At 39.8% G+C, this 27,881-nt stretch overlaps 1 protein-coding gene across 1 annotated transcript; it reads left to right on the top strand.

The window, feature by feature from the left end:
* The first annotated feature begins 17,408 nt into the window (after positions 1-17,408).
* On the top strand, positions 17,409-27,371 carry PRDX1 (peroxiredoxin 1). Its single transcript, XM_039884586.1, has 6 exons — positions 17,409-17,565; positions 19,231-19,347; positions 21,023-21,176; positions 21,541-21,663; positions 22,067-22,197; positions 27,018-27,371. The coding sequence occupies exons 2-6, from the start codon at positions 19,242-19,244 to the stop codon at positions 27,101-27,103; spliced, it is 600 nt and encodes a 199-aa protein (XP_039740520.1). The 5' UTR covers positions 17,409-17,565; positions 19,231-19,241; the 3' UTR covers positions 27,104-27,371.
* The last annotated feature ends 510 nt before the right edge of the window (positions 27,372-27,881 follow it).

Below are 27,881 nucleotides of genomic sequence, written 5' to 3'. Positions count from 1 at the left end.
GATCCAGAGAGCCAGAATAGTCTCAGCTAAATGGAACTGGATATCTCAAACCTCAGAGAAAAGAAAGTATTGGATTCTGAGAAAGACTGAGGCACTCCCCATTAATTCTCAACATTGCCTCACTTTTACTAGGTAGTTGTATGCCCAGGCCTGTGCTCTAAGGAAAACAATATTTAAGAAAGGAGGAAGAGAAAAGCCCAAAAAAGAGGCAAAAAAGAATATCCTAAGAGATAGGAGGGGATCAAGTGAATGAAGTGTCTCAGAATCCAAGGGAAATGAGTGAATCAAGTAGGAGGGACAGTGGGATTTTGTTTTGGCTGCCCAGGGTCTATTCCTCCTCTTTTGGAATATTCCTCTTCATGGGATCCAGTTCAACAGTTATTAATTCAGATAGCCCTCCCCTAGTCAACAGTTGGGTGAATGACTCAAGATATGCCAATTGGATACTTCCTTCCTTGAGTTTAAATTATTAATATAATCACCAAAATGCTAAAATCAGCTGGATTTCATGCATTTCATCATGAAATACATTTCACTAGTCCCCTGCCAAGCCTGTCAAACAATGTGCTAGTAGGAACCCCTGAGGCCACTTGGTTTCTGCCAATTCCATGCCCTGTCTTTGGTCCTGCAAGTTCTCCTATAACCCTCCAAAAAACTTTTTCTTTGGTTAAACAGAGCCAGTTTTTGTTGATTGCAACCAAAAAATCTTAACAGACAGAAGGAGTAAAAATAGTATCTGATGCTGCAGAAAGAAGAGGAAGAGGAAGTAAATCACAGGGAACTTTAAAAAAAAGGTAGTAGAAGAAAAGTCAAATTAGAATTGTATACTAAAATGTGCATGTTTTTTTCACATCTCTCTGAGATGATTCATGTATTGCATAAAATGCAAAGAGTGATTCAAGTTAGATATAAATATGGTCTATTAATGATTAAATCCAGATATGACCTTGGAACTGCTGCAACCATTTTGGTTCCAGAATAAGAACGAAACTAGTACAAAGAGAAGGACAGATCCAAAGTTTAAGGACACTTCCCTGACAGAATGTCAGGGAAGTAGAGATGCTGAGCCTTGATTGTCACATTATGTCTAGAATTTGCCTTATCTATGGATTTACATAAGGTAATAAATTTCCCTTTTTGCCTTTGAATCAAGGTTTTCTGATATTTGTGGGTGAAAGCACCCTAACTGATGGAGCCATGCAATAGTTTTTTGGAAGAAGATGGAGCAGGGCATTTCTGCAGAGGCAACAATATGTAAAAGGTTCATAGATGAGAAAATTATTTAAAGGAATGGCAAGTGCTTTGTTATAACTCTAGATGAGAGTCCTTATGGGAGAAGTGTAAGAGATGAGGTTTAAGACATAAGTATGTCTCTGTATGTTCAGCAAAAAGCTTAGAGTTTATCCTGAGGAAAACAAGGAGATGGTCTAAGCAGGATTATACCATGATCAGATATGGATTTTATAAAGGTCATTCTAGTAGTAGTGAAGGAAGTGACTGGTAAAAGTGTAAAACTGGAAGCAGGGACACTTGTTAGGAGGCAGTCAGTCATCTAGGTGAGAGGATGAGGGTCTGTCTTAGGACAAAAGCTCACACCATCATAGAGTAGAGAGGACACATTTTAGAAATATTTAAGAGCAGAATTGGTAGCACTTAGTGATCCACTAGATGTGGGAGGTAAAAAAATAAAAAGAATCAAAGAATCAGAATGACTCCTAAAATTCCAGCTTGAGCACATGAGAGGATGGTGCATATAACTATATACTTTGTTGTCCTGAGAATTATTTATGAACCTTTCAGTAAAGCTTTAGCATATAAACTTTGCCCTTACCTCTTTGTAATATAAAACTATATTACCTTTATAATGGATGGACAGAAGGTGGGGAAGGGAGGGAGAGAGAGAAAAGAATGATAAAAAAGAAGAGCCAAAAAAAAAAAAGAGCCAGAAATAAGTGTAATGTTAGGGAAACTAAGACAAATAAGAACAACTACCATTTTGTTGATCATCCACTATTTGCAGTATTCTTTATATTCATGCTCTCAATTCTCCACAGCAGAAACTTTTGGATTTGGGTGACATGAGGGTCATTGGTGACTTTGTGGAGGGCTAGCTCAGTGGAATGGTTAATCCTGAACCAAATGGCCTATATTTAGTAGAGAACAGGAGATGAAGATGTGGAGAATCAGAGAGCAGAATTCTCAAGAATATTATAAGAAGGAAAGTGATAGCTTATTAGTGGCTTGAGAGAAAAGGAGTTGGAGGGAAATTTTTTCACTGTCTAGGAAATTTGAACATGAACATGTGCTAAGAGGAAGAATCCAATGGAAAAGATCGGAGATATGAAAGAGGAGCGAATAAAGGAGGGAATCATGCTTTTGGCTAACATTTACCGAGTGTTTACTAAGCCCTAATATCAGTCCATTCAGGCTGCTATAATAAAATAATACAGACTGGGTAGTTTATAAACAGCAGAAATTTGTTGCTCATAGTTCTCAAGGCTCGAAGTCCAAAATCAGGGTGACAGCTTAATCAGGTAAGGGCCCTCTTCCAAGTTACAGACTTATTGTGCCCTCACATGGCCGAAGGATCAAGAGATCTCTTTGGACCCTCTATTATAAGGCACTAATCCCATTCATGACAGTTCTACCCTCATGATTTGAGCACCTTCCAAATACCCCACATTCTAACGCCATCATGTTGGGCATTTGGATTTCAACATGAATTTTGGGGGTACACAAACATTCAGACCATAGCACTTAGTCCTTTTGCTGGACACAAAACGGACCAGCCTTGTCCTCTGACTTCAAAGTCACAGTTCAGAGGGGCTAATGTAGAACAGGCAGACTGCAGACCCAGATATGTGCAGAAAGGCAGCCTTATGGGATACAAGGGGAAGAGGCTGAAACAGGTGAAAAGCTGGAATAAAGGGCCTCCTAGGAAGGAGAGCATGCCCCGCTCTAGACCTCTAGGTGGAAAGGAGAAGTTTTCAGCCCTGCCTCACTGAGAATTTCAGCATTTGACAGAAGTTTCTAGAATCAGAAAGGACTGTTACCAGGTGAGAGAGATGAGGAAATGCCCTCTTCTCGTCCTGAGTCTGTCTCTGGGCTGTCCTGTTGTATTTTACTTGCTGGTACTTCCTGCTTACTCTAGGTAAGGTTGTCTGAGGGAGAAACCTAGAACAAAATTCAGGTTTCCAGAGGACTCATATGCAAATGAGGGCAATAAAGGGCCACCCTGGGAGTTTACAGCTCTGAGGAGCAGGGCTTAAGCCAATATACCTTCCCTAGATGAAAGGAACCTGAGGCAAAATAGTGAAGGGAGGTACTTGCCCATACCCTCAGTACTGGCCCTCAACTGGAAATCCAGACTCACCTCCAGGAGCTCAAAGCTGAGTGTTTTTCCATCCAGTAGTGTATCATTCATTCGACTAATACTTATTAAATCCTTACTATGTACTAGGTATTATTAGGGTGCTGGAGACACCTTGAACTTCGTGAACTGACCTAGTGTAGTAAAGGGCAGGGGCACATTTAAGGAAAACCTGAATTCCTTCCAATCCATGAATATCTCTAAGGGGCAGAACCATTTCTAAACCCTGGATGACTCAGAAACCAGCCCTCAGTGCAGGATATTAACTTTTCGGAAGCAAAGGGATGATACCAACTTGACAAGACCCGACTAATTTTCCTAAAAAGAGTGAGAATCCCTGCCTGGGTAGCTACTGGGAGTGGCCCTGGGCTTGTGCACAGAGTCATTACTTCCTTTTTCAGCCCCTTGAATCGTGAGGTCCAAGCCCTCCTGCTGAGGGCAAGCAAGGTTGGCACCAGGCCCCGGGACTATACTGTGCAGCAGGCTTCCCATTCTTTCAGATCCAAGCTCCAATCTCCACCTTTCCTATAATCAGCACCTGTGCATGGTTCCACCATATTTCATTGTGGATTATGATTGTGTGCTTTGTCCTGTCTTACCCATAGGACTGGGACCCCTGTGCAAGGCCAGAGACTGAGTTAGGAAACATGCCCTAGCTACCATTTTTAATAGCAAAACAATAGCTAATATTTATTGGGCTCTTACTATATGCATCAGGCACTGTACTGAATATTTCATTGAGATTACCTCATTTAATCTTTACAATAACCGTGGAGTAGGGACCATTATTATCTCCCTTTTGCAATTGAGAAAAGAGGCTAAATGACGTGTGCAGGATCACACAGTAAATGAAACTACAACCTATATCTCTGACTCCAAAGTCCATATTTCTTCCAGAACACCACTTTGCCTCTCCTACTGGGTTGTTGATCTCTTTAATCCTGGTGCCAAGAATAATGTTTGGCTCATACTAAGGGCTTAATCAATAAATGTCTGAAAATTGTATTTACATAGGATCCAAGCACTCAAAGAAGTAACAAACTAGTAGGGAAAATGTGACCAGAGTCAGGCCTTAGTAAATCTGTGGTTCTCATGAGTAACACCTGTGGGAGGTGTCTACCCCGAGGCATTTGAACAAATACCATCTGGAAATTAAAGTGAGCTAGACTGGGCAGATTATTTTGTCTTTCTTGCTGTTGGAGATTTGTGTGATGCATCAACCTGCTAAGTCTAACACAGATATAGAGGTCAGTTTTCCATAGCATCTATCAATCATGTGCTATGGTGTCTCTGCTTTGCTGCCCCAGGGCTTTCTCTACTTTTCAGAAGGATGTTTGGCTGTGTGCAGTTGCAGTCTAGAAGGGTGAGGGAGTTAAAGTCTCCCCAGGACGGAGGGGTATCTTTGGGTCAATGCCTCAGCCTCCCCAGCTTCCACTGGGACAATTCTGATGTGTGGTTTTCACAGTTTTTCAGAAGATTCCCTGGGTGGATAATAGTATTAACCAATTAATGTATTAACATTTTCTCCTTTGCAATCTCATTTTTCCACTTCCTTCCTTCCTAGAATCATATTCCAAATAAATGATCCATACCCAAGTTCATGTCTCAGGGTCTGACTTTAGAGGGACCCCGACTAAGATAATTGCCATCTAGGTATTTCTTTTCTTAAAAAAAAAAAAAAAAAAAAAAATATATATATATATATATATATATATATACACATATATATATGTATATGTATATAATATAGGGAGAGAGAGATACGTTTCCTTTATAAAAGTGGTACATGTTAATCATTGCAACTTTTGAAAATATAAAAAATGTAAGTATTCCCACTACTGAAAGACAACCACTATTATCTTTTAGTATATGATAAATTATTTCTTACTTTTGTGTTTATGGTTTTAACTGTGTTATTATAGTCTAAACTACTAGAATAATTATTCTATTAGCTTGTGATTTAATCATATCAGTTCAGTTTATTCTCAATTATGCCTGTAAATATGAGAAAAATAGTTTAAAAATTTCTATAATAGTGGGACCAAGGGTGCTCGGAAAGTGATTCATAGGGCATAAACTAGAAAAGGCTGAAAGCTATTACTTTAGAGATGGCATTTTCCCATGAAGCTTGTATCATTTTAACAGGCATAAATGGAGGGAGGAAACATTGCCAGAACATTAATTGGCAAAGGAATGTTAGCAAGAAAAACCAAGATATACTTAGCCTATGGATCACTTTATCTGCAGAATAGGTTAATGTAGGATTGCTGAGCCAAGAAGTTTGAACTTGGCAGAGACAATAAAGGTTTCTAAGCAGGGGAAAAAACCCATAACCATAGAGGAGTACATTAGGAAGATTAATTCGGTAAAATATACAAAATAGATGGAGTAATGAAATCAGGAGGCAACAGCGGGAGAATGTGTAGTATGAGTCTGAATTAAGGAGGTACTTTGTTACAGGAATAAGGTGTAGTACCCTCTAGATGGTCATCTAGGCAGATGACCTCTGTCTACCCCTGAAGTCAAAGAAGAGGCACTCCTCCTCTGAGTCCACCAAGATAGCAAATTCCTGCCAAAACTTTACACCTTAAACTCTTATAAGCTGTTAAATAACAAAAATTCAAATTTTAAAGATCTAATTGGCTTTATTGAAGGATTTACGAATCAGCAGCATCCCACCTAGCAAGTAGAAAGTTGCTCCATCAAGCTGCAGAGAAGGAGACAAAATTTTTTTAAAGGCAGAGAGGGAGCAGGAAAAAAGGAAATTGTTAGAAAAGAATTTATTATTTCAGGAAAGGTCACTCTCCTAAGGGGAACAAAAGAGATCAATCAATGAATTGCCTCCTAGTGCTGACCAGGAAATTCCAGGTTGACTGGCACATTTCTGGGGAAGCTTGAAACTATAAATAGATTACATATTAAGTCTTGGTTTGCTGCTGTGGGGCCTAACACAAGTGACTCTATTTGGGGCTGGTTGTCTCTTTTTTAACAAAACTAACCTGTCAGAGTATACTTAAGGAGCCAACCTAATTAGCATTATTCTAATGACAATGGCCAGAGGAATTGAGATGCTATGGATTGCTGTGGAAGGGAGGGAGTCACTGGGCAGGGCCCTTCTGATGGGGAGGTGGATAAAGGGGTTTGCCAATCCATGTGGCTTTCCTTAAGCCAGAGTGAATTAGTCCTTAGAACCATTTCATGTCCTTTCTCCCTGAACTGGAAGATACACTCTTACAGTAGGTTATGTGCTGATCTAGCAGAGTGAGGAAAATTGACAATTCAGTAGAAAGAGAAAATAATTGCAGAAGCAATATCATTGAGTAGTCAAGAGAGCTCATGCATTCTAGCCCATAGATAGGAAAGCAGGCTAATAAATACTTTAGTATTTAATCCTCACAGTAATCCAGCACATTGGTACTATCATCCTAATTTTAAAGTGGGGTAAATTGAGTGTCAAAATGATTTGTTTAAGATGACATAGTGGTGAAGATGTGATTAACATTTTTGGCTAATTTCAAAGAGAATGTACATTTCACTGAGATCAAAAAAGGCTGTTGAATCAATGAATGAGGATAGACACAGAAGTGTACTACTCAAGAAGTTGGATAGTAGCTATGCGGTGCCTAGAATGTTAGGCTGGGAAACTGGGAATCTCATAGCCCTGAACCTCCGATTTGGAGGCTGCCCAACTAGACTAGTTGTGAATCAACCAGGACAGTTGTTTATATACAATTGTGTGTTAAATCTTTGCTGTGCTCCTTAGTAGCTATGTGACCTTGGGCAAATTTCCTCATCTGCGAAATAGAGACTTTAATATCTGCCTTGCTGAGATGTTTCGGAATTTGTTAAAAATAAAGGAAACCTCATTTAAAATGGAATCTGGAAGCCCTGAAGGGGGAGCTCTCATGCTCTGCTATGCATACCCCAAACCCAAGGACATACCACAACAGCAGGACACCTCCACCTTTGTCGGTCATAACCTAAACTTCCTTAGCTGGTTGCCTTCAGGTTTGGGCTCTTGGTTATAGCCTAGCCAATGCCACACTCAGCTAAAGAGAAGCCATTACCACCCTGGACTCTTCTGAAACAGTCCCTCCCAACTTCCTCTTTTCCTTCTATAAAAGCAAACCCCTCTCTTCTGTTCGTGGACTTGCCTATGATTCGCAAGTGTGCTTGTCCCAGATTGAAATTCCTTAGCTATATCAGAATAAACCTATTTTGCTGGCAAAATAACTGGCTCTTTGTCTTTTTTAAGGTCAACAGACTAAATGAAACAATAGATGTAAAGTGCCTGGCAGTACACAGTAGGGACTTTGTGAATGGTAGTGATTATTATTTGTATTCAGAATAAACTGCCGCAAGCTAGCCTGGGGGAAGAGAACTATCCCCTGCCCACCCAGTGAAGCTGCTGAAACTGCTCACCAGACCTGGGAGAGATAGTAAGACTCCTGAATGTGGCATCTGCAGAAGGACTATACTCTCTTTCTGTCTCTTTTTCACACTCACACAGGTATGAACATTTGTGTAGATCTCCAGGTGCTGGTATAGAAACTGTCATTATATCAGGGCAAGAATCACAGTCACAAAGATCAATGCTGCAGTGAAATGATGGAAAGGAGGCTGCAGCCGACTGAAACTATTGGTCTGGGGCTAGAAGAGGGAGGGAAAGAGGATGCAGTGGTGTGGGCAGAGCAGGCAAAGCAAGGCAGAACCACAGCAGGAAGCGGACTGCCTAAGTCATACGGCCATGCGGATTTCCCCTGTGAACTTCATTTCCCAATTTTACATCCTTCCATTACACATCACCCACAGAGGCCAGTCTGTGCTAAAAGTGGGTAGAAGTGATTGATTTATTCATTCAATCGACAAATATTTAATGATACATACCAAATGCCAGGAATTTTCCGAAAGGATAAAAACAGTTGTTGGTCGGAGAGTTCAAGGTAGCTGGGAAGGGCTTTTTGGGCAGAAGAACTAATATGTGCCAAGCCTGTGGAGGAATGAAGCAGGATGTTATGTTCCAGAATTTACATGTAGTTTGATAAGAAGAGAGCATGGAGTTCCAGGGAGAAAAGTGAGAGATGAAACTGGAGAGGTAGGATGAGGCTAGTTCATAAAGAGCCTCAGATGCCACTTTAAAATATCTGGATAATTGATGAACCATTTGAGGGAAATAGAGTTAGACTCCTACCTTGCACTAGACACAAAAGTAAATTTTAGAAGGTATAAAGGTTTGAATAGTAAATAAATAAACAAAATACTAAAAGAAGAGATAAGAGACTATTTGTATAATCTTGGGGTAGAAAGGGCCTTTACAACTGAAGTTAGAAAGCATAAAGGAAAATATTAACAGTTTTCACTACATAAAAGTGAAAATTGTGCAGAAAATCAGCAGAAGCAAGATTAAATGACAAAGTAGAAAATAGTTTGCAATATTTACTGGTTGAAGGATTCAGCTTTGTAAAGGAGTGTTATAAAATCAATAAGAAATTGTCAAAGTTCTTGTCAGGTAGTTCTCAAGAGAAGAAAGAGAAATGGTTATAAAAATGTTATTCAAACACACTAATGATGAAATACAAATCGCTTTTACATTAGATTGATAAAATTAAAAATACCAAGCCCCAGTGTTGGGAACAATAGGAAAAAAGAGGTCTATTCACACACAGTTGTTGAGAGTGCAAAGTTGAGAGTATAATATTTCTATAGGATAACTTGGTAATATATATTAAGATTTTAAATGTGCATTCTTTTTGATCCAGCAATTTTAAGGAATTTAGCCAAAGGAAATAATAAAAATGTGACAAGGATATTTATTGTTTATTTATTTTTTAAAATTGTGTTGTTTAGAGGAGAGAAAAATTACTCAATGTTCATAAGAAGGAAATTGGCAAAATAAATTATTGTGCATCCATACAATAAAAACAATATAGCCACAGGGATAAAGTAGACCTATAAGTGTTACAGTGGGGAAATGTCCATGATATGTAGTTACATGGAAAAAAAAACAAACAACAAAAAAGGTTATTAAAAGCAGGTTTGGCATTAGCTGTGTTCAGTTCATTCAGTTTCAAAGATCAAAGTCCTAAGGCTTCAGAAGGCCAGGGTGCCAGTTCCTACCCCTGGATCAAGGTTGTGTAAGATGAGGGAGGAGGCCATCCATAAGCCTGCAGTGGGGTGGAGGTAGCGGGGAAGAGGGCGGGGGCAAGGGGGGTGGGATTTCTTCTCCAGCCCTGCCACAGCCATGACAGGGCTCAGGAGGCAGATCCCAGAGTCCGGACTTCCTTCTCTGGGCAGAATGTGGGTGAGGGTGAAAGTCCTGGTGCCTTTCCTACTTCATTGGGGTAAGAAGGTGACTTCTCAGAGTTCTGTTAGGGTTGGACTTTGGGAATCTGATTTTCTTTTTCTAGAGAATCTTAGCAAATAAGCCTTTTGCCATAAGGCTGCCCCTTTTGGTCATATACTAACTATAGCCAAGCCACTTATCTTGGTTATGTTCTATTAGAGAAGAGGTATTTGAATCCATTTCTGAGGGGCAAGAGGATCATGAGATTTCAGAGTCCCCTGAAATAAAATAGCAGGCACATAATAAATACTGATTAAGCTTCACATAAGCCTGGGCTTCCAGTAAGATCCTAGGAAGCAAAATAATTTCTTCATTATATGAAATATTTTGGGATCCAAACATTGGACGAACTGAGCTATTAATACTTATATGGCCAGTTAGTAGCTAATTAGAGCTTTGGAAATCCCTGGCCAGACTGGAGAGTTTCCTTTCTGGAAATCCTTTTAGGACTTAAGTAGTAAATCAAGCTTATAACATTTACTGCTCAAAAACATTCTCCAGTGAAAATTGCCACACTTTTCCCACTTAAGGTACTAGGGGCCCAATTCTTACATACTTTAAAAGATACTTGAAGTTCCCCCTGCCCCCTGCGCCCTTCCCCACCACCCCCAAAGGAAGACAGAAGTCACAGTGTGATTCTCAGGCCCAGGTTAGTTCCATATAATTAAAGCTCCCTCCCCTCAGCAATTCTTGGCAACCATCCAGGCCAGAGTGACTATGGTCAGCTCAGTTTTTGTGGAGCTAACCATAATGCTCTCTGCCCCAAGGAAACTCAGAAAGTAATACTAAAACTTGGAAGGGCTGTTTTTAATTTTGTATTTAATTTTCTTGCTAACCTATGGCAGAAGGTAATAGGAACCTCAGTTCTTGAAGAGGGCAAATTGAGACATTGATTAATTCAACAAATATTTGTTCAGCACTTTCTCTGCTCTTGATATGACAGATGCAGGTGAATGGGGTGAAGGCAGGATTCCATCAGTCTCTTGGCTACAACTTGGTTCCTTTTGCATCCTCATGACACTCAAAAATAAGATCACCAAATATGTGGCTAGTCCCTGAGAGCAGTGTCCTTCTGCTTGAGGCATTCATGCATTTATTCCACAATCTCTGGGCACCAGTTGCTTATAGGTCAAGTGCTGTCTGTTAGAGATGCATAGGTAAAGATGTGGCCCTGCTCTCATGGAATGGACGGTCCAATGCAATGGTTCTTGATCTGTTTTCTCTTCAATGCTATGAAGTAATTACTACAACCATAACATTGATTCACTAAAATCATGGTCTGTCAGGGGAAGAGAAAAACAAATAATTTGTAATTATAGAATGATACAGAGGAAGGAGTACTGAAAATCAGATCCAGAATGAGGAGGTTGTCAGAAAGGTGTCCCAGAATAGTGACTCTTGAACCCAGTTTTGAGAGACTAGTGGGAGTTAGGTGAAGAAAGGTAAGAGAATAGGATGTTGGAGATCTGTAACATCATGATACACTCAGGGATTGCCCACGGTGCTTTATGGTTGGAGGAGCAAAAGGTGTATATGAGGGAAAAAAGCCTGTGTGTCAAGATAAGGAAGATTATGTTGAACGTTATACTAAATGAAATGCTATAGGGAGATATCAGCAAGGGGTTTGAAAATCATGTCACATAAAGGAGCAGTCGTGGAAATGGAGCTGTTAAAGTTGAAGAAAAGAAAACGGGAGAAAAATCTTCTGATTTATAACATGTGCAGAGTTTTTTATTCTGTTACTTCAGAATTAGAAAGAGCCAACTCTTATCTTGGCTTGGTGAATCATACATGATGAGCAGGTTAAGGACAGGTTACCAGGCCTCCACTAGCCTCTTTGGTCAGGTGCCTGTGCTGTTCAACCATACAGCAGGGGATGGCCCTGTTGCCTGTCCCACTCTAGTCTTAGAGTTCTCAGATTAGGGTCTACTTGTCAGCCCTGATGTTCCTTTGGGAAGGGTGGAAGGAGAGAATGTGAAGAAGCCTTTAGATGCAGAATTATTGTCTACAGACATGCCACCCTGAACATGCGCGATCTCGTCTGATCTCGCAAGCTAAGCAGGGTCAGTCCTGGTTAGCACCTGAATGTGGAGACCACCTAGGAATGACAGGTCCTGTAGGCGTTAAAAAAAAAATTAAGTTAAAAAATAGATACAGAATTATTGCTTACAGAGGGCCAAGGAATCATGACTAAAGGAGGTTGAAAGGCGTTTCTCCAGCTTATGGTTAGAGGTGTGGTTGAGGTTAGGAATGAATCAGTGAAGCCTCCTTGCCCCAGAGGTAAAGCTCTCCTTTTCCATGTCAGAGCCTTTTGTCTTGTGTCTCACTTTCTCTTTCATCTGTCAGTGGCAGAGTGGCCCTCAGAACAAGGCAGAGTGTCATCATGATGGGTGTGAGTCTTTCCAGTTCCAGCATCATCACTCCTAATTGCAGACCTGACAAGCCACTCTTTTCTGGAAGATTTAGCCAAGTTGTCTAGAAGTAAAGTATGAATGCATGAAAGAAGTAAAGGATTTTTCCTTTCCTGCTTCCGGGCACAGAAGACCCTACCAGCCAGGACAAATGGGCAGAAGGTTAGATAGGCTAGGAGTTCTTAAGTCATTTATTTGACTTTCTCTAGCTCAGGAGTCCTGAACCTGGGGCAATTTTGGCCCCCAGACATTTGGAAATGTACATATGGGGTGCTACTGGCATCTAGAAGGCAGGATATTGCTAATATCCTATTATGCACAGTATAGCCCCTGTCCCAACAAAGAATTATCAGACTCAAAATGTTGATAGCATTGAAGTTGAGAAATAACTGATAAATGCTTATAAGGATTTGTTTGTGAGGATGATTTGAGCATTAGTCCCTGAGGCATCAGGTAGCTATAGGTAAAAATCAACTTCAATTCTATAAATTTAGGCTGCAAGACCCCTGCTAGTCTAGCTTACGATATGCCATGGTTGATCCAGTTTGGGTACTTGCCCTTTACTGCTCTGGTTTGGACTGTGTCTGTGCATTTCATTTCAGCTTTCCTAAAATTAGAGAAGTAAGATGAAGGAAAAGAAGAAAAATCAATGCCTTAATTATGTTTCTATTTAGGTGTGAGAAGATGTAAACTTGAGCCTAAAATCAAGAGTTCAATATCCTATCTGCATGCCTCATTTAATTATGAACAGCAGCTCAGTATAAAACAGGACAATGACAGAAGAATAACATGCCAAATCATACTTGAACTTAAGATAGGAATCTTATTAAAAATGTAGGAATTGAGGAAAAAAATGTAGGAACTGGGATGTTAGATTTGTAAAAATAAAAACCATAAATATGAGTGGAAACAAGTTCATTTAACTTTAATAGCTAATGGTTTATAGGTTTAACTTTAATGTTTATAGGTTTAGCCTTAATGGTTTATAAGTATATGGCAGGCTGCTGTTAGGTTAGTAAGTCCTAATGTTAAAATGATCACTGCTCTAGGATATCTCTTTATACTCATATTAAATTGCTTTACCTGTTGTATCAAGTTAGCTAAGAAGGGGAAATGGCTGTTGATGAGTCAGTTAACTGTCTACCACAGCAAATCAGTGCAGTAATGTAACTACTGCTTTGTTAAGTGAAGGCCAGATGATGTCAAAGAACACTAGCATGAACAAAGGTTTCATGCTAGCTTGAACAGAGGAAAATAGTAGGAGAAATGAGTCACTCTCACAAGGCATAGGCTATATTGGTATGCAGAACACAGAAGATGCACTATAGCATTAAGACCTTATTGATGTTCCTGGAGGGTACTGCTTACAGGAAACTCATCTTGTATATTTCAAATTGCAGTAGTTCATCAGCAGTAAGGGTAGCAGTAATTAACAAAGGAAACATTTTCACCAGATAGTATATTAAATTATTTTCAACATTGCATTCTGGGGCAATCTATAAAATGCTAAATAGTCTGATTGAAGTGAAATAAAATTAATGAAAGTTAAAGTTCATAAATCAAACCAACATTGGGGGAGTCCTCAAGAATATTTTTCCATTCACAAAGGACTTCATGTTATTGTCATATTTGAGAATTACTGTAAGATAATAGATGGCGGGAGCTAAATCCTCTGAAGAATTGGGCTGGGAATCAGTGCCTTATCCAGCAAAGAAGAGTCATACTTATTTGAATTGTGCAGAGAAAAAATTTAAGGACCTCACTGTTAAGAAATAAAGCAAAATATGATTCATGCAAGCATTTCTTCCTAACAAAGCCCCACATAAAGGCCTCAGCACCAGGAACTCAGTAATAGATTTTTTTTAATTTAAAGAATTTTAGAGAAAAGTTACTAAGTAAAATTCACACGTGGCAGCTTGTATATGTACTAATTGATTTCTTCATTCCCTTTTTTTTTTTAAATATCCTATCTGCATGCCTCATTTAATTATGAACAGCAGCTACACTAAACTTCAGGTACACTAAACTTCAGTGCTGCTGGTGATAACCGAAAGAAATTATTCTTGGTAAAAATAGCTTATCTGTATAACTGATGCTTCGCCCACAAAATGTTATTTTTTGAGTTGCCTTTAATTGCTTTTGTCCCTTGTCCCACTCTCATAGAAATTCTCTGAGATTCTGGTCTTAGCTTATCTCTTTCTACTTTCTCAGGGATTTCATTTCCACAGTTTCAAGTATCCTTGCTATTGTGAATGATGTCAAAAAATACAATTCATTAATTTATTTAACAAATATCTATTATACCTATCATGTGCCAGGAAACATGCTGCTAAGTATTTGAGTTAAAACATGATGAATAATTTCCCATAGGTTTATTATCATTAAGTTTATATATTTCCAACTTCCTCCTGGCCCTCTCTCCTGGAATCCCAAATTTAACATGCCTCAAAGTGGGCTCTTTATCCTCTTTTCCAAAATCTGTTTCATTACATTTCTATAAATTACAGCACTCTTCATTCAATCTATCCAATTTAGTGATTCTTCAAAACACCTCAACAGATGGTGTCTTATTCATCTTTGCATGGGTATAGGCCTCCTGTAAATAGAATAACAATAAATATGTAATTAAACCTCTTTGCTGCTGATTCTCAAATCTACATCTCCATGGTGACCTCTGGACACCTCCACCTGGATATCTTATGAGCATTATAAATTTGTTTGCCTCAAACCAAACTAATTATCTTCTTTAAAAGAAGAGTCAGTAGTAGGGTGGACTCTAGAGTCATACAGCCTGGCCAGACCACCATAAAGCACAAGTCGAGGGAGGCACCATTTACATTATAGTCTACATAAATATCACATTAGCATATTGTACAACATGATGGCTCTGCTGCCTGGGATGAAAACCAGCTCCAACACCTGTTGACTGTGACCCTGGACAATTTACTTAAATTACTTGGGCATCAAGCATGTCATCTATAAAACACATAGTATTCAATAAATGTTTGGCATTATTATTATTATTATTTTGTTTGGCATTATTTTTAATCTCAAACCTGTTTCTCTTCCAGTGTTTCCCATGTCACTGGTTAATAACATTACTCTTATATCACCAAGATAAGAATCCAAAGAATCAGACCAAACTTCCTTTATCTACTCTAAATCCAATTAATCCTAAGGCCTGTAGAAATATCCTTTCTTTCCTTCTTCTCATTCTGCTGTCAATGTCATATTACAGTTCTGAGACTTCTCTTGTCTGGACTATTGCAGTAGCCTCCCAATTAGTTTCTTTGCCTCTTGTCTCCTAGCCATTACGTTCATCTGTCACACAGCTGCTAGAGTTCTATTCCTAAAACATAGTTCAAATAAGTTAACTTCACATCTCAGAAATCTTCAACACATTCCAAAATTAATTAAGCACTTTTCCTAGGCCAGTTACTGTGCTATGTTCTGGTACCGCAAAGATAAATTAAACATGTAAAATCCTTCCCACACTATTGTTGAACAAATGAGGATAAAACAATGGGATATGTGTAAAAATGGGGATAGAGGTATATATTAAGTTCAGCAGAAGGATAAAGGAAAAAGCCTCTCTGCTACCATTTCCTAAATCATCACTGTTCTCTGAGGAAATCGACTCCACAATCACTTAGACAAGTGTTCAACAGATGCCTTCTTTTTTCAGAACTCTGTCCTCTTTCATTATTTATATTCCCATGGGGACAGGAATGTTACTATTAGGTTGTTACCATTATTTTCCTGTGCCAGGATAACTCTTTTGGTTCTTAAATCAGACAAATAAACCTAAGTGCCTAGCCCATGGCCTGGTACATGGTAAATACAATAAATGATAATTTTCTTTTGGCTGAAGTAGGACTGTATTGTTGTTGCTTTAATCTGCACTTAGCAATAACCATCCACTATTAAGCTCTGAAATCTATGTCTCCCCTGCTTCCTCAAGAAGAAAATGAATAATGGTCAAATAACTGCTCGGCCTCAGGCAAGGAAGGAAAAAAAAATCACTACTGTTTCAAGGTAGAATGATAAATACCAAAAATTTTGAGATGCTCAACCAGCATGACACAGCACTCTCCTATTTTTCATCTTGCTGTAAGGTCCAAGGGAGTTAGTAGGACAGTGGGGGGTAGGGTCATAAAGGGGGACATAATACTATTTATTAAATGCTATTTTATATCAGGTGCTCTGTTGAGACCTGAGAGCACGGAGATGAATGTGACTCAAACCCTACCCTCCAGAAAGTCAGTCTAGCAAGGAGAGGCAGATATGTAAAGAAGTAAAACAGCTTTAACAAAAAAAAAATTTTTTTTTTTTTTTTAGTTATACAGGCTATTGTTTGGGCATGAAGGAGGAAATGGTCAGTAATGGGAGTGAGCAAAAGTCAGAACAGCTTCAGAGGAATCGTGGGGATGAACCTAGGTCAGGAACAGCTTCAGAGTAAGTAATGTTTCAGCTGAGTTTTAAAGATATTTTCTCTAGGCCAACTAGGAGGGAACAGGTTCTTCCTGTTTGAAGGAAAGCCTGAAAGTATGAAACAGCTACACATTGTTCTGGGTGTTACGATCAAGAAGCAAGAGTTACAGCAATAATGATAACTAACATTTCTAATGTATAATAAGAACGGGGTACTGTATTAAATAAGTTACAGAGATGGGCTCAACAAAGAATAGTAGTCTCATTTTACAGGTAAGAAAAGTAAGGCTAATGGTTTAAGGCTCCTGTCTGAAGGCTACACATAAAAAGACAGTGAGTTTTAATGTAGGAAATTGACTACAGAGCCTGTTTCATCAAACTACAAATCTGCAGAGTGACACTATCAGATTTCATAAAAATTCCTTCTAGCAGCAATGGAGGGGATGGATAGGAGATGGAAAGCAGTAATCCTGTAATTAAGACAATGAATGAGGTTGTCTAAACTCTAAGGGGTACTGAGGATCAGCACTAGGCTGTGGGGACCCAGGCGGAATATCTGAGAGATATTTGGATAGATAGTGCGCAGGGCTTGGTGTCGTTAATTGTGGTCCTCTACTGGCGGCAGTGGACCCTTACCCTGGTTTGGGCTTAGAGGGCAAGGCGCGCAGGGATCCCGAATTAACTGAGGTGTTCGAGTTTGGTGTTCGAGCACGGATGCGATCAAGAGGGTGTGCCTCACTTTCCGACTCCAACTTTCTGCTGCGGTAAGTGGGATTGGTAGCTTCAGCACGGAAGGCTGCCCCCAAGGCGGAAAAGCGCTGAGTCATTCCGGCTGGGTACTTGGGGTAGGGGCGGGGCTCGAGCTTGATCCCCCACCTCTTCTCTCCCCCTCCCGCACCTTCGACCCGCTCTTACTCTCGCGAGAGCCTGACAGGCTATAAAGGCAGCTCCGCGCGCTAACTTCGTGCGTCTTCTTCCTGACTGCTTTCGTTGTCTGTGTTTTGAGGCTGGTGAGTATGTGGGCAGCGCGGCCTTGGTGAGATGAAGCGCCCCACACCCCTCGGTTCGTCGCCTTTCCCTTTTTCCCTTCTTCCGGGCTCGCCTTGCTCAGTTGGGGATGCTATGATCCGTGAGGCGGCCTGGCGAGGCTTGAGCACCCTGAGTAGTCAAGCGGTTTGCGCACCCTCACGTGGCTCCCCTCCCCCACCCCGCTCCCGTGGGTGCGGGCATCTTGGGTGAACCTCGAGGCTAAATTCGGTCGAGTCTCCTTTTCCCGGGCAGAGGGCACTGATTGACTTGGCGAGGGGTCTGGTGGTGGTGGTGGTGGTGGGGTCTCCTCGATTAGTTTACTGCTGGGCTGTTCGAGAAGCTTCTAGAATGGACATGGAAACTCACTGGTCTTGGTGTCTGAGGCTACTCGTCCATTGTGTAGTAGGGGTAAAGCCTGTTCCCGGTCCTCCGGTCCTCCGGTCCTCCGGTCCTGGGCTGTGATTAGCTGCGGAGCTTTGGATACTAAGGTTCCCTTAACCTGTATTTATTTTTCCTGCAGAATGGGATTTGTAGTGATCCCACAATGCTCTCGGTAAAGACTGAACATTGTTTTCTGCTGGTGCTTTTCGAAGTGTTAGAGTGGGGGTGATGATGGGCGTGGCAGGAAGGTATCTGAAGTGGGGTTTTCACCAGGGTAGTTATGGTCAGATCCTCTGAGAAGGCCCACACGGGCTGGAAGTCCAGTAGCCTTTTCCCGGATTGGCTGGGCTTTAGTGGATGGGGACCACCTGGAAAAGCAGGTTTGGACGAGAAGGCCATTTATGTTAGGGGGTCACATCCTGTATTTGGTTGCCAAGTTTCAGTGTGCCTTACTGTTTTTGTTGCAATGAAAAGATTCTCATAGCGTTTTTTCTGGTTGCGATAGCACAAACCAAAAACTTTGGTACTTGAAAATTATCTTCTTGGGGCTTTCAAACCGATCGCGCTTACTGGGTTGAATCTTAAATCCTTGGCGTTGACCTGGGTGAATCCAGTGTAACATTGCTTTTTAGCAATAAAAATCGACTCTTGTTCTACTTATTGCCCCAGAATCTTGGCCCTGGGGTCAAAAACCCATTTTTGAAAGGATTTCTAGGGCTTAAATACAACACCTAAAGTTTTGAAATTGAACAGATGCCAGAATCGTGTTCTTGCCTCTTAAAAAGTGTTGGCTGGGGTGTGTGCTCTCAGGCAAATCTTCCTGAAGAATATCAAGTGTGCTTTCCACATTATGAAGGCAGTTGGAGGCGCAGTCAGGGAAAGGGCAACGTGATGGGCTTTTGGATGTCAGGCACTCTGGCCAGAGGCTCCAATCCCACTCTCCGCTTCTGCATAATGAAAATAGAGGGGAGTGCCATTGCACAAATGATGGTTCAGAACAAGTAATAGGGGATACTTCAATTTATAAACAAATTACTGTTTTTAAATGAAAACAAAAGCTGATATTCCGAGATATATAATGTCTGGTTTTGTTTCAAAGGTTGGAAAGCTCAGCTCATGCTTCTTACTAAATGTAAAAGTGAATGTATATATTCAGGACCATTGGACAAATCCTTTGTTCTACAGCTAAGTCTAAGTAGATGAAAGATGCTGTTTATCTGGAAAAAAGTTTGTTCCTAATTCATTTTCTTTTTTATCTTTTCTAGTTGATAGCAAGATGTCTTCAGGAAATGCTAAAATTGGGCATCCTGCCCCCAATTTTAAAGCCACAGCTGTTATGCCAGATGGTCAGTTCAGAGATATCAGTCTATCTGACTACAAAGGTAAAAGTAATTATATTAGGTTCATTAAAATGGAATTATTTTGTAATTTAGGGATGGCTTGTTTGATTTCTGTATCTCTGTCATTTGATTGTAAAATGATTTATATCACTTAGGATAAGGTCTTTAGAGTGGGAGATTGTTACCTTATCAACAGTTATCGCGGTAGTTATTCTAGGTCCGCACTGCTTTTGGAGGAGGCACTTCAGTATGCCTGGACATAGTAGCTCAGTTATCTTTTCAGTGCTCCTTAATTGCTATTGAAGATGGTCTCCCTATCTCATTGTAAGAGGCCTTCAATAATTTAAAGACTGAGTTTGTGTTTGGAGCTGTGACATTGCTCATTCAGTTTATGAAACGTGTGTTACAGTTACTGTATTATTAGGCAGAGGATTTAAGCACATTCCCTTGACTGTTTTGCCCCCAGTGAAGAGTTGATGTCATGGTTAAAACAGCTCTCCTTTCTGTTAGAGCTTCATGCAGACCTTTGGCAAATTCTAATAAGGCTTTCCTTTACCTTGCGGTTGGGAGCAGTGGGGTCTTCTGGGACAATTGAGAATGTAGATTTTTTTTAGAATGAAAATCTGAAACTCTGGTTTTAAGTGTACCTTTCTTAGTGATGTATTAATCAGTTCCTGGAGTCAGTTTTTGGGTAGAACATGTGACTGGCTGGGTTTCTTAACACATCACGAGTTGGTTGGAATGAGAGCAAGTTAGTGGGGCCCTATGGAGGGAAGCTTCTGGCAAACAAAGTAGCACTATAGGGAGGTGACCCTGGCCTAAGGGTAAAGGCAGGTGGTTTAGAAAGAGCTTCTCTCTGCCCTCCAGGGCTTGACCTTGTGAAGCTTCAAAGTACTTGTTAGGCAAAGCCCTGGAGAGGTTTATAGGAGTTTCCAGTGATTTTGGTTTTCAAAGCGAGTGTCAGAGCAGCAGCTTCTTTTGACTTATAAATGTGTGGCTATCTGGAAATAAGTGAATATTTGGAATTGTTCTAATAGCTCAGCCCACTAAGTGTGACAGGCTACCTGGCCAGTTGAAGAGAGATCTCAATTGGTATTCTGAGTGACTTAAGGAAAATTCCAACTAGAAGTCCTGTTTCCTACCAAGGTATTTGGAACATTTGTTTTATAAAATTGTTCTTAGATCAGGCTTGTTAGGAACATGTTTATGGTGATTCAGGTGATCACTTAAGCCTTACCCATCCCATTTGCTGTGGTTCATTGTGGAAGAAGTGCCAAGGCTCTGACTTCCTCTTGTTGGTCTCACTGCATTGCAGAGAATCCAGTAATTTAGCTTCTTACTGGCCTTGGACCATCTAGTTGTTAACAGTGTCCTTGCTTTTCTTAGTTGGAGAACTTGGTGTTTTTGCTAATTTTAACTACCCAGAGAAGATAACATTAGAATGAACAGTGTTCTGTAGTTGACAGCTAATATGGAGGCAGAGAAGTAAAGCATGAAACTGGAAGGAATTTTTTTTCATGTGGGCCCTCCTGCAAGAGGTTCTGAAAGTAGCTGCTGGGAGACATTTATGTGTGAGCATCTTAGCATTTAGCAACTGTTGTCTGCCATCAACTTAAAAAGACCTGTTTTTTCATAGGAAAATGTTTTAATTTTCCATTCTCTATAAAGCAATGTCTGTTTCAGAGGCTAACTTGGAGCTTTTTTTCCCCTCCCCCAGGAAAATATATTGTGTTCTTCTTTTACCCTCTTGACTTTACCTTTGTGTGCCCCACGGAGATCATTGCTTTCAGCGATAGGGCAGAAGAATTTAAGAAACTGAACTGCCAAGTGATTGGTGCTTCTGTGGATTCTCACTTCTGTCACCTGGCATGGTAAATCTCTTGGTCTATTTGGCATGTGGATTTTTTAACGAAACAACTGAGACTGGGAGGCTTTGGCAATAGACTTTCTCAAGTATTGGCTTCTGGCCCTTTGTGGAAGGAGTGCAGAGGCTCTGACTTCTTCCTTTTAATTTCTTATTACCTGGCAGCAGAGGAGCAGCCGCATGAGTTGTAGCTGAGTACACCTCGATGACCTGACTGTCCTCAGCAATTCACTTTACTGCTGGAAAAGTGAAGTTTTTTGGGGAATTGTGATTAGGAATGTTGGAAAGGGAGAAGGTGTAGATATAGTTAATGTATTTGCTACACAAGAGTTTGAATGAATGTGATTTGTATGTGTGCCTTTTGCTTGTAGGGTCAACACACCCAAGAAACAAGGAGGACTGGGACCCATGAACATTCCCTTGGTGTCAGACCCCAAGCGCACCATTGCTCAGGACTATGGGGTTTTAAAGGCCGATGAAGGCATCTCATTCAGGTATATACTTTCTCGGGGGCTGATACTCATCAGAAGAATAATCTGATTGGCTTTGAGGACCTTATATTTGGAAAAAAGTAGAGCCCTGATCTTTAGGGACTTCTTATTTCATTTTTTTTTTTTGCCAGTTTTATTGAGAAATAATTAACATATATCACTGTATTAAGTTTAAGGTATACAGCATGGTAATCTCTCTTTTTTTTAACTTTTATTTTTCAATTTGAGTTGACATTCAGGATTATATTAGTTTCAGGTGTCATATTTTATGCAGTGTCCTCCTCACTAAGGGCAAGGCCTGTGTAAGTCTCAAAGACCAGCCTATTTCCAATGCATCTCTGTTCTAACAACAGAGAATTTTTAAACTTGTAGTCTCTTCTTCAAGCCATCAATCTCTTCTTCCCAGGGGCCTCTTTATCATTGATGATAAAGGTATCCTTCGGCAAATCACCGTAAATGATCTCCCTGTTGGTCGCTCTGTGGATGAGACGCTGAGACTAGTTCAGGCCTTCCAGTTCACTGACAAACATGGGGAAGGTAAGCCAATCTGCCTGGCAACAGGACAGCAGAATGGTGGTAGAGTGGGGAAGATGGTAGGGACAAAGTCTGGCAAACAAGAAGGTGATTATGTCTCTTCAGGGAATTGGAAATCAGGGAATTGGATTATAGGGGGCTGGGTAATGAAAAAGCCTGGGGAGAATATAAAGGCTTTTGGTTCCAACTGCATATTCCCAGCCTCTGCTCTACTCATTAGAATCACTCACTGCTGCAGATTTAATAAGGAGTGTAGGAGGATCTCATAGGTGTATAAGGGAGAAATGAAAGGTTGAGAATCACATCTAGAGATAAAACATGTCATTCTTGACAAGTGTTTATTAGGAGAAGAATTAATCCCTGTAGTCCATATTTGTTTTATTGGGGTTTAAAAAAAAAAAAAAAAGTAGTATATGACCAGTTCTGAAATTTAGAAAATAAAATAGGACTAAGACAACTTACCCAAAGACAATAGGCAGATATAGCGAATACATGTCTATCTTTTAAAAATGTATTCTGTTGTACAGTGTAATGGTTCTAGTTATAAGAATTTTTTAGTCACCAAATACCAAATTATATATGTTTAATATAAAACATTTTTTAAGGAGGAAAGGTTAGGGCAGTAGGGTGTCAGATGAAATATCAAGGTTCTTCATAGAAGTTTCAGGATCAAAGATATTTTTGTGAGTTTGACCTTTTAAAATCTAATTATGACTGAGCAGATTCAGCTTAAGGTTTTCATTTAGCATTAGAGTGTAGGCCCTTCTTTTCCTATTGCTCCAGCACTAGTACTTCTGTCTTTAAATATTCTCATTGAAGTGTTGTGATAAAGTACTGAAATAATGGATCCCAGCTTTTGAATTTGTTGGGCTGTAGCTTTTTTATTCTCCTTACCTTACCCCCTAAAATGTAGTTGTTGCTGGAATGGGACAACCTTATCCCAACCAAGAGTTTAGTTTTAAGGACTCAGCTCCTGAGGCTGCAGGTGCTGGGTATGTGGGGGAAGAGGATCTTGGAAGCCTCCCCTTCCCTCCCTCCCCCGCCCCAAGCTTAATGTAATTGAGGACAAGATAGTTGTGATTAAGTTGATAGCAGATCAAGGGCACGGGTGAACTTGGACAAATTGCTTACTGCATTTCATTTTTTTTCTTTAGAAGTAGTTCAAACTAGCTTTCTAAGGCCCATTCAGCTCTGATCTTATGATTTAAAGAAGATGGAAGTTGTTAGTCTAAATTAGTGGTGTCTAAGGGACACCAAAGTTGCTACCTTGGTTAGAGTAGAGGTCTAATAGAAATCATTGAGCACCGATACCAGAAGGCACCATTACAGAAGCTTGTATTGGGAATGGATTGAAGGAGCAGAGAGCTGCTGAGACTGCCCCCTGGTGAAGGATGAAGTTCACAAAGACAGGAGAGTTGGCAAAATTTGCCTGTTACTGGATTTTCCAGTGAAGGGCCTTGCGTATATACTAGACTAATGAACCCTAGCTTTCATGACTGTGAAGCTTGCTGCTTCAGATTCTTGGTGTTTGCTGCTTCCCATTCAATTAGAATGGGCATAGATTTCTGGCTTATAATAAGATAGTTACCATCTGAGAGCCTGTGAATACCTAAGTACTCAATGTGGGGGGAATATTACATGTATTTATTTAACAAGTAACCCTGTTTATTTTTTTCAGGTGTAAAACATAATTTGTATTTATATTTGCTCCATTCCTATTTTTATTTTTATTTTTTAAAAATTTTTATTGTGACATTGGTAAACGAAATCCAGTAAGTTTCAGGTGCACAATTCAACAGTAAGGCTATATATATATTATATATATATATATATATATATAATATATATATATATAATATATATATATAATATATATGTCCTTATATATATATAAAATGTATATATATATATAAAATGTATTGTGTGTTCGCTGCTCATAGTTAGATTTGTCATCACATATTTGACCCCTTTCACCCCATCTACCTACCCTCTCCCTCCCTTACGCTCTGGTAACCACTAGTCTATTGTCCATGTCCATGAGTCTGTTTACACTTCATAACTATTTTCAAGGACCAATAAACTACTTTAAACACAGTACTTACAGTAAATGTTGGAATCCAAATTAAAAGCCTTCCTTTTCTTAGGTAATTAAAATGTTGAAAAAGCCCTGTTTAGGGTCTTCTGTGTTGGGGCCTTCTGTGTTGGGGAAGTTGTCTTTAACTGAGATTACCGTGACTGGTGTCATTTTCTCCTTGGAGAGTCATGGTACTTAAGCACTTGGGAGCTGGTTTATGTGGGACTCAAGTCAGTTTTGCTGGACTCCATGTCGATTTTGAAAAACCAACACTGTTGGATATGAGTGAAACATCCAAGTGTGGATCTTCCTGTCCTGTCACTAGTTACTGATGTGGTCTAAAGTGCCATGAGGTTTTAGTGCCTAAGAGACTAAGTTGGCATGGTCTTTCTTTTCTGGTTTGTTATTCTTTCTTTGTGTCATTATCATTAGGCTGTTTTTTCTAAATTTTATATATTCTTTCTAGACAATATTTTTGGTTTCCTGCTAGCACCTACTGCCAAACTTTGGCTCTCTTTGGCGTGGTCTTTGCTTTCATGCTGCTCTTTGTTCTCTGCAGCTTGTTTTGCTTAGGACCTGTGTTTTAACCCCTTGGTGCCACTAAACAATAACTGTTAACAATCAAATGAGGATTTCAGGAAAGTAATAGCAGCTGGATCTGCCATTTAGCACTTGTTCCATCCATACCTTGTTCCCTGAGAGCTGGATTGAGGCTATGACATCCTTGAACTAAAAGGTAAAAGGGTCTTCTCCTCTCACTTTGCTGCTCCGTTCCTGGACTTTAACAACTACATCTCTTAGAAGACAAACAGTAAACAGAAGTGGAAAATAGCAATTGGTCCCCTTGCCTCACTTTCCTCAGGTTAGCGCAAGGAGCATTGTTAGCTCAGGATTGTAGGAAAACGTTGAAGGCTATGCTTTCTGCATGTGTGTGAAAGATTCAAACTCAGATCTTTTGCTTATCAAGGGCTAAAAGGCAGACTGAGTGAAACATGCAGGGGCCTTCTGTGGACATCCTGTCCCTTTGTATTTCAGACTATTCAGTTTGGCAGAGTTAAAGAACACTGAGGAAGAAGAAAACAGCTTAGTGTTACAGGTTTACACAGTCCTGGCCTTGTCATTTATTTAGCTTTTTTTCTTAAGTATGGGGACAAATCAGAATTTAAGTTTTTTAAAATCAATTTTTATTGTGATTTTATATATACAACATAATTTGCCACTTTAAGTGTACAGTTTAGTGGTATTAATTACAGTCTGTGTTGTACATCCATTACCACTATTTCCTTAACTTTTTCATTACCCCAAATAGGCTGTAACCATTAAGCAGTAACTCCCCATTCCCCTCTCCTAGCCCTTGGTCACTGTATTTTGTGTCTATGAATTTGGCTATTCTAGACATTTCATATAATTGAAATCATGAAATATCTGTCCATTTGTGCCTGGTTTCTTTAGCATATTGTCAGGGTTCATCTGTTTTGTAGCATATACCAGAACCTCATTCTTTATTAAGGCTGAATAATTATTCCAGTGTGTATATACTACATTTTGTGTATCCATCCATATCTGGGATACAGGGTTGTTTTCTACCTTTTGGCTGTTGTGACTTAAACTGCGAGAAGTGAACAGATGTCTGAGTCCTTGTTTTTAGTTATTTTGGGTATATGCATAGAAGTGGAATTGCTGGGTCATGTGGTAATTCTCTTAAGCTTGAGGAATTGCCAAACTTTTCCATTGCAGCTGCACCATTTTACGTTACTACCAGCATATACCAAGGGTTTTCCACATCCTTACCGACAACCTTTAAAAAAAAATTTTATACTGTAAACTACCCTAGTGGATGTGGTATCTAATTGTGGTTTTGATTTGCATTTCTCTAATGACTGGTGATGCTAAGTACATTTTCATGTGCTTATTGATCACTTGTGTATCTTTGGGAAATATCTATTAAATCCTTTGCCCATTTTTGAATTGAGTTGTCTCTTTGTTCTCAAGTTGTGGGAATTCTTTATATATTTTAATCCCTTATCAGATATGATTCATAAATATTTTCTCCTGTGAGTTGTCTTTACTCTCAAGTGTCTTTGATGTATAAAAGTTCTTAATTTTAATTATCTTTTTTTTAATTGTTTTTGTGCTTTCAACATTATATCCAAGAATACATTTCCAAATCCAGGGTTATAGAGTTTTAACTCTGTTTTCTCTAGGGTTTATGGTTTTAGTTCCTAAATTTAGGTCATTGTACCGTTTTCGAGTTAATTTTCTGTAAGTTGGGGTCCAGTTTCATTCTTTTGCATGTGGAAATCCAGCTGTCTTAGCACCATTTTTTGAAGAGCATTTAACCTTATTTAAAAAAAAGATGTATTTGAAGCATACATATAATTATAGAGAGCATGAATACTCATTTACCTAAGATGTACTATTAACAAATCTTGCCATACATGCTTTAGATAGATTTTTAGAACAAAGCATATGATTGAAGCTGTTGGTTAATTTCTTTAAATTTCAGGTGCTATATGAATAAATTAGATATAATAGTATTAGGGCTGTGGTAAGGATTAAATTGCTTATTGTTAACCTTGCACTAAAAGGCTTAGTGATCTTAGACATACTATGAATTAAACTTTCTGATGCCTGAAAGTTCAGGCTCTATAGGGCTCAGATTTGGTTTTGAGGCATCCATTTGTCCATGGGAGGAGGGTGGAGTTCACCATTGAGCAGGTTATTAATTAGTGATACCTTTCTCTTGCAGTGTGCCCAGCTGGCTGGAAGCCTGGCAGTGATACCATCAAGCCTGATGTCCAGAAGAGCAAAGAGTATTTCTCTAAGCAGAAATGAGTGCTGGGCCGTTTTAGGATCAGGCTGCAGTAGACAGTCATGAGAACAAAACTTCTCTTGTACTATTGTCATGTTTAAAACACAAGATCTTAGACTTAGCTCAGATGTGGTATGGGACAGGACTGGCCTTTCCTGCAAGGGTTGGGGAGGCCAGCCTTTCTTCTTAGGGAAATGGCCTGAACTTTGCTATGGGGCAGGCCAACAGATGTGTATAGTAGTGGGGCATTACTTTTGACCTTTTGTAGTTTCTATTAAACTGGAACTGAGACCTTGTTGTTTCTTCATTTTAGGGGTCCTTTGAATTTACTCTGCTTTCCTTCCTTAGGGGAAAATGAGGAGAGCTGCCTTAGAATCAAGAAATAGAGGGGAAATGCAAGTAGACATGGGTGATGGAACTGAACCAGGGTGTTATCTGGGAAGAAGAGCAAGACCTGCTATAGTGTTGGCCAAGGCTATGTTGTAGGTTAAGGCCCCAGCGACATTGATCACTTGGGCATTTATCCTTTACACTGTTGGAAAGGCTGCTCAGAGCCTGAAGCTTGGCTTCTCATAAAAGCCTTGATACTGGCTCTAAATGGTCAGAATTAGAGGAGGCTTTGTACCTTTGGAACTGATAGGGGGAGGGGGAAACAAAAACAGGGCAGGTGTTTGTAGGGCTTTTGGTATCAGCCACAGGGTTGAGTACTTCTCTGCTTCCTTGGGTTCTTGCCTTGATTTGAGGGTAGTCCTTATTTGGTCCTCATTCATCATATTGTCCTGTGGGATGTAGGCTGGGGTA

Source organism: Pteropus medius, unplaced genomic scaffold (assembly GCF_902729225.1).
Source record: "Pteropus medius unplaced genomic scaffold, Ma_sr-lr_union100, whole genome shotgun sequence".
Taxonomy (NCBI): domain Eukaryota; kingdom Metazoa; phylum Chordata; class Mammalia; order Chiroptera; family Pteropodidae; genus Pteropus; species Pteropus medius.
This window is presented reverse-complemented; position numbering and strand designations above follow the sequence as displayed.

Bases quoted from the DNA above. Each gene is read 5' to 3' on its own strand.
- PRDX1 (XM_039884586.1), top strand. From the start codon at position 19,242: ATGTCTTCAGGAAATGCTAAAATTGGGCATCCTGCCCCCAATTTTAAA. The intron at 21,177-21,540 runs GTAAATCTCTTG...TTTTGCTTGTAG, and splicing joins CACTTCTGTCACCTGGCATG to GGTCAACACACCCAAGAAAC. The intron at 22,198-27,017 runs GTAAGCCAATCT...TTTCTCTTGCAG, and splicing joins CACTGACAAACATGGGGAAG to TGTGCCCAGCTGGCTGGAAG.